The 9,675-nt window shown below is 56.7% G+C and overlaps 1 protein-coding gene across 1 annotated transcript; it reads left to right on the forward strand.

Moving 5' to 3' along the window:
- The first annotated feature begins 8,165 nt into the window (after positions 1-8,165).
- LOC123623948 (echinoderm microtubule-associated protein-like 1) lies at positions 8,166-9,188 on the forward strand. The gene is made up of 2 exons (XM_045531410.1): positions 8,166-8,917; positions 9,084-9,188. Exon 1 carries the CDS (start codon positions 8,421-8,423, stop codon positions 8,724-8,726), a length of 306 nt encoding a protein of 101 aa, XP_045387366.1. The 5' UTR covers positions 8,166-8,420; the 3' UTR covers positions 8,727-8,917; positions 9,084-9,188.
- Positions 9,189-9,675: the final 487 nt, after the last annotated feature.

Consider the following 9,675-nt stretch of genomic DNA (forward strand, 5'->3'; position numbering starts at 1 on the left):
GGGGAAGGGGGGAGGAGAGGAAAGAGATAATAGATACAAACTGAGAGTTGACAGGGACAGATTGAGAGATGGCAATGAGGGGTGAAGGGGAAAGCGTGAGAGATGGGCCCAGAGGAGAGTGTTGACTCCTCACCCCTCCCTCATACCCCCTCTGGGGGGACACAGGGGTGGGCCTGGAAGACTGGAAGGGGAGGCAGGGGCAGGTAGATGCCTGGGGTCCCTGTCTGGCTTCCTGCAGTGTCCCAGCCCTCCTGGATCCTCTGCAGGCTCCAGGGGTCTAGGATGGATGGGGGTAGCTGGGCCATGGGGGTAGCCACATAGGGCCTCTCTAGCTGCCATGCTCAGGGCTTCTGGAAACTTCAGGCAGAGCAGCATCCTGAGCCCTTCTCCCCCTCCCCCTCCTCCTCCTCCTCCATACCCAGCCCCTCCCTGGCAGCCAAGTGCCATGCCCCACCCCTACCCCAGGGGACCCAGAAAGAGACGAGCCTCATTCCCAGCCTTTCAACACTCTGGGGGTTGGATCTCTATTTCCCTTCTCTGTTCCTGGCTCTAAATTTAGCATGCTCTCTGCCCCCACCCCTCTTCTGCCTCTGCAAGTCTCTCCCTCCCTCTCACGCCCTTCCTCTCTCCCCCTGCCTTTCCCTCTCTGCTATCTGTCTGTCTCTCTCTGTCCTGCCTTCTCCCTCTCTTTGATCCAAATCTCTCCTTTCTCCATTTCTCGAAGCCACACTCAGCGTGTCTGTCTTTCCCCACTGCCTGCGGGGCGGTCTTTTCTCTCCTAACTGTTCCATTCTGCCTCTCTGCTCGGTTCTGTAGGTCTCTGTCTTCCCTTGGGTCAGTCTCTTTTTGCCTGTCTTTAAACTTTCTCCTTTCTTTCTTGCTGTCTTCTTTCTGGGAGTCTGTCTGTCTTGTTTCTGGGTGTCCGCCTGTCTGCTTCCCTTTATGCATTGCCCCTGATTCTGCGTCTCCTGGTGCTTGTCCCCCAGTCCTCACGATGGCAATGAGCAGGCAGTGCCCCCGCCCAGGGCACCATGGTGGGGAGGAAGCTGGAAGGCCTGTGTCTCCCCCCATGGGGCTGCCTGGCCAAGCAGAGCCTCTGGGGCAGCAGGCGGGGGCCTGGGGTGTGGGCAGATGGTGCGGGAGAAATGAGGCAGAGAGAGATGGGGAGCGGGGGTGCCCTGTGGGGATTGAGGCCAGGAATGTGAGGCCCCCTGAGATTCGTGGCTGCAGAGAGAGAGAGACAAAGATAGAAAGAGAGAGACAGAGACAGAGAGAGGAACTTTGAGCCCAGAAAGATAAAGACAGGGGTAGACTCTCTCAAAGATGCAATCAGACAGAGATGAGGCACAGACACGCAGCTCCCCTAGGTCTCTTCCGGGCAGTAGGGGTGGTGCTGTCTCCATAGTGACCTCCCCAGATCCTGAGGGCAAATATTGTCCTGGCCAGAAGCAGGGCGGTGTTGACATAGTCTCATGCCGGGCTGGGGTGGGGGCTCCAGGGGCCCAGAGGCCAGGATGGGGGGGCGGGAGAGCAGAGGGGCTCTCAGCTGGGGCCCCAAAGACAGCTCCAGCCTCCCCCACCTCCAAATCCTGGAGCAAACATCCCACCCTGGGATGATCCGCAGAGACTGGAAGCCGTAGGAGTCCCTGGCTGCCCCCTGGTGGTGCAAGGCGAGCCCTGAAGCCCTTTCCAAGCGCCCAGGAGAGCAGGCTGGCCCAGGCATTTTCCTCGAGGCTTCTAGAACTTGGTCCTATCTCCAACCTCAACCCCCAATAGCGCAGCCAGGCAGCCAGATGGGTCACGCTAGTGCACAAACCTGATCCTGTCCCTCCCCTGCTCAGAAGCTGCCAAGGCCCCCCAGTGCCCTCGGGAGAAAGCTCAGGCTCCCCTGCGTGGCTTTCAAGGTCCTTGCTGAGTTCTCCAGCCTTGCCTCCATGACTTCCTACTGCTTCAAGTTTTCCCAGCACCCCTTGCCTTTGTTCTAGCTGTTTTCTCTGCCTAACTGCCCCTCCCCGCAATTTTTGTCAAGTTTTCTAAGGCCATGTCAAGTTAGCTTATTTATTCACTCAACAAACATTTCTTAGTTTTTTCCTCTCTTGGACTATGAGCCCTGTGAGGGCAGGGCTGGGGCTGTCTCAGTCACTGCTGTGTCCCCAGCAATGCCCAACACTGGTTCAGCAGAGATCAGGGTTCAATTCATTTTACTGAGTACTTCTTATGTAGCAGGGTATGACCTTGGCAATGGGGAAAGCCGTGGTGATGGGCACAGACAGCTCTCGCTCTGGCTTCATGAAGCTCCCAGCTCAAGCACAGACCCATAGAAGGAGACAGACTGATGGAAGGAGAGGTAGGACGAGAAACAAAGAGAGAGTCAGAAAGACAGCCTGGGGTGAGGAAGAGAGGTGGAGAGAAAAACAGTCAGAGCTAAGTATCAGTAATAATATCAACAATAATGGGTACCAGATACTGGGCATTTTACATGTATGTATCTCACTTACTCCTCATAACAGACCTGTAGCAGAGGTATTAGCCCCAGCTTCCAGATGAGGAAACTGAGGCTCAGAGAGGGGTAGTAACTTGCCCAAGGTGACATCACTCATAGTGAGGAAACAAGGACCCAGGATGTCCAACTTTGCAATCCATTTTCCAGACAGAGACATAGAGGAAGACAGAGACAGGGATGAGAGAGTTTCGGGGGAAGGAAACCTAGAGGCAGAGAGAAAAGACAAAGAGAGTCTGTGAGCCCTGCCTGCCCCGCCCCTTTCCTCCAGCGGAGCCGCCCCCTCCCCACGCCTGTCTTTCAGGCCCTTGACGGCTCCCTGCGCAAGCACTCCTAATCAAACTAGCTCCATTAACTGTACCCAGAAGCCAGCGTGCCGAACACTTGGCAAGCATGAGCTCATTGAACCTGCTCTTCTCCCCTGGGAAGTGGATGACTCCCATTTTGCGGAGGAGGAAAAGCCAAGCCACTGGCCAGGTGACCTTGGCCCACGTGGGTCCTGACAGTGTCAGGTCCCACACTGAGGCTGGGAGCCTCTCCAGGCTAAGGGCTGGGTCTGACTCATTGTGTGTCATCCCCCTCCCATTACCTGTCAGGCTGAATTCCTCCCCTGTTGTTCTTTCAGCCACACCCTGACTCTACTCCCTTCCCCCACCACGTGGAGCCCCAGCATCTGAACTCCCCTGGGCTCCCATAGTCCTCTGGGGACACCCTCATCACAGCCCTCAACACTTTGCAGCCCACTTCAGAAGCATGAATGAGGGAATCTGACATCCCCTCTCCTAGAATCTGAGCTCATGGGGAATGTGGGGTGGGAGAAGTGGGAGTTTGGGCAGCAGAACACCCCAGTTTCTGCTTTGCTTTTGTCAGCAACACAGTTAGCTGTGATCCCAGCATGATAAGGCCCCATGGCTATTTTGGTCCTCACTTTGAACCCATCATTGATTTTTTTTTTTTTTTTTTTTTTGAGACAGAGTCTCACTCTGTTGCCCAGGCTAGACTGCCATGGCATCAGCCTAGCTCACAGCAACCTCAAACTCCTGGGCTCAAGCAATCCTCCTGCCTCAGCCTCCTGAGTAGCTGGGACTACAGGCGCACGCCACCACGCCTGGCTAATTTTTTCTATATATACTTTTAGTTATCCATATAATTTCTTTCTATTTTTAGTAGAGACGGGGTCTCGCTCTTGCTCAGGCTGGTCTCGAACTCCTGAGTTCAAACTATCCTCCCGCCTCAGCCTCCCAGAGTGCCGGGATTACAGGCGTGAGCCATCGTGCCCGGCCCCATCATTGATTTTGATGTCCCACATAGTAAGTGTTCACTGGGAAATTCATAGGGGTTGCTGTCATTTAGTGTGTGCCAGGCACTGTACTAATGTGTGACTTACATATGTGGCCTCACTGGGACTCAGGGAGGGTACAGCGACAAACTGCAAAAGTCTTCCCACAGCCTTCAAGATCTTCAAGGGCCATCATTTCCCTGACCTTATATTCTTCCATTCCCTTCTTCCTCTGAGGCTCCATCCTCATCACTCTTCTTGTTGCCCCAGGTATATGCCAAACTCAAACCTACCTCAGGACCTTTGGACCAGCTGTTTCCTCTGTCTGGAAAGCTTCCTCCCACCCCAACTCTAGGCATGATTGCTTCCTTCTTGTCATTCACATCTCAGCTCAAATGTCACTTCCTCAGAGAGAACTTCCCTGGCTCTACTGTCTCTAAATTAGCCTCACACTCCCATCCTTCCTGATCATATTTTTTTTTATCATCTTCATACTACTTACCAGCTCTGGAATGATCTTACCAGCTCTGTGCCTGTTTCCTCATCTGTAAAGTTGTGATGAAAATAGGGCTTTTGGTGAGGATAACTGGGGTAACTGAGTGTTTGGCACATAGTAAGTGCTCAATAAATGCTAGCTAGTGTTATTTGTTTTGTGTATGGTGGTTTACATAGTCCAATAAACTGAACGACCCATGAGAGTAAACTCTGAGGCTGCCTCGGTCCCTCCTGAAACTTCAGCACCTAGAACAGAGCCTGGCACACAGTAGGTGCTCAGTAAACATTTCTGACTGAATGAAAGAGGTAGGCATGCATATGATCCTCCACTTTCCAGGTGCAGACATTGAGCCTCAGGGTCACACAACCAGAAAGTGGTGGCGTTAGGATTCAAACCCAAGTCAATCTGGTTCCAAAGCTTCCAATATCTGCCCGTGTGTCCAGAGGCAAATCTCTTTCCGCTCCTGACTTCACTTCTCTTGCCTATGAAACATGATGGGGAGGGGGTTGACCGTCAATGGAGACTTGGGGAAGGCGGTCCACTATTCTTTAACTCCATTGTCAGGCTTTCTACCCTCTCCTCTTCCCCCATAACTTCCGAGCCATCTCTGTCTGACACGCGAGCTGGCCCAGGCCACACAGCTGGGCCTTTGTCAAAACCCGGACTGGACAATAAGGCTGTGGGAGACCAGGGCTCTAGGGGCGGGGCTAAGTGCCCGGGGCCGCAGACGGGAAGGTGGAAGGGAAGGTTAGGGAGGGACTAACGCACTCGGGGTGGGGGGGTGTCTACATTCCGAGGGCAAAGCTAATCCTCTAAGAAGGTCGGGTCAAGAGCTCTGGGCAAAGTGCTATAATAAAAACCTTCGGACGTTCGGGGGGCGGTGCTAAGGGTTGGGGGGCGGGAATAAAACTTTAGCACCCGCAAGATTCTGGGGGTGGGGCTAAGAGCCCTGGGGGTGGGTCTTGATCTAATAAACAAGAGCTACCTGGCCGATTTGGGGCTCCAATGTCAGGCCCTGGTCTTGCGGGGGGCGGGGAGGGGAGAGTGGCTTTTGGAAAACCCAATAAGGTGGAGAAGGTGTTGGGCGCAGAGGATGCCTTCCTCCACCTCATCCTCCTCCCAGAGCTGGGGGCTACGCCGCAAGCTGAAAAGCGGGGAAGGCCCTGCCCCTTGCAATCCCTCTGCATTCCTATTGGTGGAGGGGCCTGAGCGACAGGCTCTCATTGGTTCTGAACAGGAGAGGAGGGGGTCTAGAGAGAAAACACTTGTGGGCGGGACCAGACGGTACCTAGGGGGATCCCGGCGCAGCCAATCCTGGCCCTAGGATTGTGTTGGGGGCTTGGCTGGGGGTGTCCCGACCCCCGTTTCTGGGCATCCTGGGTGATGACCCCAGTGCCAGGCCCAGCGCCGGCCGCCTGATGCCAGGCAGGCTGAGCCGGGGATGCTGGAACGAAGGGCGTTGCTATGGCAACGGGAGGCAGGGCCTGGGGGGGGGACCGGGCCCGGGCTGGGGCCAGGGGGGCCGGTGGTGGCTGTGGCGGGGCGATGGCGGAGCGCGGCCCGGCCTTCTGCGGCCTCTACGACACCTCCTCGCTGCTGCAATACTGCAACGGTGAGACCCCTCCTCAGTTCCGACCTTGGCCCCGCCCAGGGCTGGACTCATCTCTTCCTGCCCCAACCTTCTCCTTCCAAGTCCCCATCCCCCTCCCTTGCTGAAGATTCCCTTTCCTTCCCCTCAACAGGATCCTGACCCAAGAGCATGGTCCCCAAAGCCCAGATCAAGCGGCCACCCTCTTTGATCTTCCCCTGTCCCCGAGGTGACTAGACAGACAGAAGGGGGCAGAATCCCAAGGAACCTGGGATTGGAAGCGGGGAGGACTTGGGGGTCGACTGGGCCTGGAACTCTGCCCTCTCTCTCTCTGTCTCCTCTGAATCCTCTGGGACCCTCCCCTGTCTCCATAGCAGAGGGACAGACAGATTAGAGGAGGGTGGGGGTGGTATTTGGTGTTGAGCTGAGGGCAGGCTATGGGATCAGGTAGGACAGCCAGAGGACTTTGCCTTCACTATATCCCCCAAATATAGTGATACAGGCCCTCAAGCCCTGCCCCTCCCACCCATTAGGACCCATCCCTTCTCCCTAGACAAGTGGATGTGACACCCAAAGGGCCATTATGAGTGTCAGGCCCACAGGAGGGAGCTGGGGGTAGAGGAGGAGACAGGAGGAGAAGCGGGAAGTGGGGCCTGGTCTTTGGGCAAAAGGGCAGAGGGCAGGGGAATGGTCTTGGGGGGCAGAGGGGCAGAGGGCTGAGTTGTTGGGGTGGGATGGGCAGGCCAAGGCCTCTGAATGCAGCTGGCCTCTCTGGGTGGGGACAGAAGGATCAAGGTAAAAGTGTCTCCATTCCACTCAGGGGGACCCTGAGAAGGGACCAGCATTCAGTATGGAGCCTCACTCCCCTGGACACACACCCTGGTGCCAGGGACAACTGGACTTAGCAGAGGACCCAGAATGCTCTCATTTTGTCCTCTTCTGTCCCTCTAAGAGGCAGGAGGACTGGATGCCTAAGCCTGGGTTGAGTACAGGTTCTTCCACTGAAATGCTGTGTGTCCATGCACAAGTAACTTCACCTCTCTGGGCTTCAGTCTCCTTCCTCCCCCTTTCCTCCTAAAATGGATTATAATACTACAACTACTAGAATTGCCGAAAGCATTAGGTACCATAAAAACAGTTAATTCTATTCTGGATTTATTGAGCACGTACAATGAACCAGGAAGTGTGCTAAGTGTTTTGTGTGAGCAGTGCCTGGCACATGTAAACTCACAGTAACAGCTACCTTTTTTTTTTTTTTTGGTTAATGTTATTAATGGTACGTAGGAGAAGGCTCAGCATAACGAGGTGATTGGGTCCCCTTGCACCCACTTACTGGCTGTGTGACCTTTGGCTGTCTCTGCACCTCAGTTTCCTCGGTTGCAAAACATGATGCCAACAGGACCCCGAGATTCCCCCTGTTAGGAGTTCCAAGTCCTGAGAGCTCTCTCTTCTGACCTCAGAGGCCCCCACCTTCCTCTGCAGGTCCAAGCACCGGACTTGGGAGGTGCTGGGTGGGGGGCAGGGCGGGCAAAGCTCGGCAGGCGATTGGGCCGCGGGGTGGTGGGGAGGGTCAGGGAGGGAAGGGAGGGCCCCCGCGGCTGCACTGCAGAGCCCAGCAGGCAGGCTGGGCGGCCTATGGACGCGGGATGGCAGGTGCGACCTCCACGCCTCCTCCCTGTTTACGCTACCACCTTTACTTCTACCGGGCTGGGAGCCAGGACCTCCTTGGTTGTGGCCAGAAATGAGTCTGGGTATGAGTGTTTTGGGGGGAAGAGGGGAAGGGGTCCTCCTTGGTCCTGGGCCCCTCCCACTTCGGGAAAATGGGCGGGGTGGGGGGGCGATGGGGGAGTCATTTTGGCTGCACCCATGAGCTAGAGAGAAGGGGCAGAGCCAAATATGAGGCGTGGGGGTGCCGAAGCGAAATAAAGAAGCATAACAGAAGAAAGGAACCCCTGCTGGGAAAGAGTTTGGGTGTCACCCCCGCCCGCATCTCTGGTCCTTGGGTCTCCTGGGTCTGCGATGCGCTGCCTGCAACTCCCAATTCTGCCGCCAGGAGGCGCAGAAGCTCTGTCCTTGCAGTCGGCTCTAGGGTAGAACCCCGCGGTGAGCAGAGCTGGGGAAGGGGCGGAACTCGGCATGGCCTTTTGGCTTGGAAAGTCTAGGAACAGCGAAGAAACGTTAGTATCCATGATAGAATATTCGTCGGGAAATGTTGGGGTCCATTCTAGAATGTTAGTGTCTTTAGGAGTAGGTTGGTGTCATCTCTAAAATGTTGATGTCTCACCTAGACGTTTAGCATCTTAGTCATACAGTCTTAAAGACAGAATGAGAGGCTTCTGGAGTCACAGAATTTTAGAAGGTGAGAGCAAGGGACTTCCCCAAGGTCACACGGCCAGGGCGCTGCGGCAGAGGACTGTGGGGAAGCGCTGGAGAGCGGTGGGGATTTCCTTCCCCCTTCGGAGCCATTTTCGGTGGCCCATCTCCAAGCGTCCCAGTCCCCGGTAGCTGAAAGGAAGGGGGCGTGGCTGGCCCCGCTTAGGCCCGGGACCGCCGGGGGATGCCTCTAGGCTTTGGAGCCCCCGGGTGGCCCCTGCAGCCAGCGCTCCCCCGCCTTCCAGATGACAATTTGTCGGGCACCAGCGGCATGGAGGTGGACGACCGCGTGTCGGCGCTGGAGCAGCGGCTGCAGCTGCAGGAAGACGAGCTGGCGGTCCTAAAGGCGGCGCTGGCAGATGCACTGCGTCGTCTGCGGGCGTGCGAAGAACAGGGCGCAGCGCTGCGCGCGCGGGGCACCCCCAAGGGCCGGGCTCCTCCACGCTTAGGCACCACCGCCTCAGGTATCCCTGCTAGATTGGAGGGGTGAAATGGGGAGGGCCCAGGGCCCGGACCTCATACTCACTCTCTTCGGCCCTCTAACCTCATCTCTCCAGTGTGTCAGCTCTTGAAAGGCCTTCCCACCAGGACGCCCCTCAATGGCTCGGGACCCCCGCGGCGTGTGGGCGGCTATGCCACGTCCCCATCCTCCCCCAAGAAGGAGGCGACCTCCGGGCGCAGGTAGGCCTCTTCCAGGACCTTGTGGGAGACGGAGGCTGTTTGTATGGAGGAGGGACTCATGTGCCCGAGCTCCATCAACAAGGATGCAGGCAGGATCTTGCTCGCCCACGGCACTTCTCCTGCTGGCCTGGAAGGCTCTGCCCCCAGCTGTGCTCTCTTTTTGCAGTGGCCGCCGCTACTTGTCGCCAGAGCGCCTTGCCTCTGTGCGCCGCGAGGACCCCCGCAGCCGTACCACATCCTCCAGCAGCAATTGCAGCGCCAAAAAGGAAGGGTAAGGATCCGGGTGGGGTCATGTCACAGAGGGTGGGGCCAGGACTCCAGATAGGCAGGGGAATGGATGGGGAACTTGGAGTCACGCCCCAGGCCACGTGGTCGTAACCTAGAGTAGGGTCAGCTAGCTCGGAATGCGGGGACAGTGCCTGAAGCTTGGAGCGACCAGTATTGAGGTGGCATCCCAGGCTTGGAGGGGCGGGGCCGATATTGAGGGGCGGGGCCAGGTTTAAGGCGCGGGACTAGAACACAGAAGGCGCATGGTCGGGGTTACAGGGTGGGCCCAGGAGGAAGTCAGGGAGGAGCCAGGCTATGCGCGCTGCTATTAAGGTAAACGAGAGTCCCCACTGAGTCGCAGGGATGCAGTCAGGGCAGAAGCCTCGGACTTTGCAGGAAATCCGAGGAAGGGGTGTGGCTAGAGTGTTAAATCTGGGCGGAATCAGAACCTGGAGCCGGAAGAGTCACAGAGGCTGAGACCAGGTGGGAGA

This window comes from Lemur catta, chromosome 19, assembly GCF_020740605.2.
Source record: "Lemur catta isolate mLemCat1 chromosome 19, mLemCat1.pri, whole genome shotgun sequence".
NCBI classification, from domain to species: Eukaryota; Metazoa; Chordata; class Mammalia; order Primates; family Lemuridae; genus Lemur; species Lemur catta.

Bases quoted from the DNA above. Each gene is read 5' to 3' on its own strand.
- LOC123623948 (XM_045531410.1), top strand. From the start codon at position 8,421: ATGCCTCTAGGCTTTGGAGCCCCCGGGTGGCCCCTGCAGCCAGCGCTC.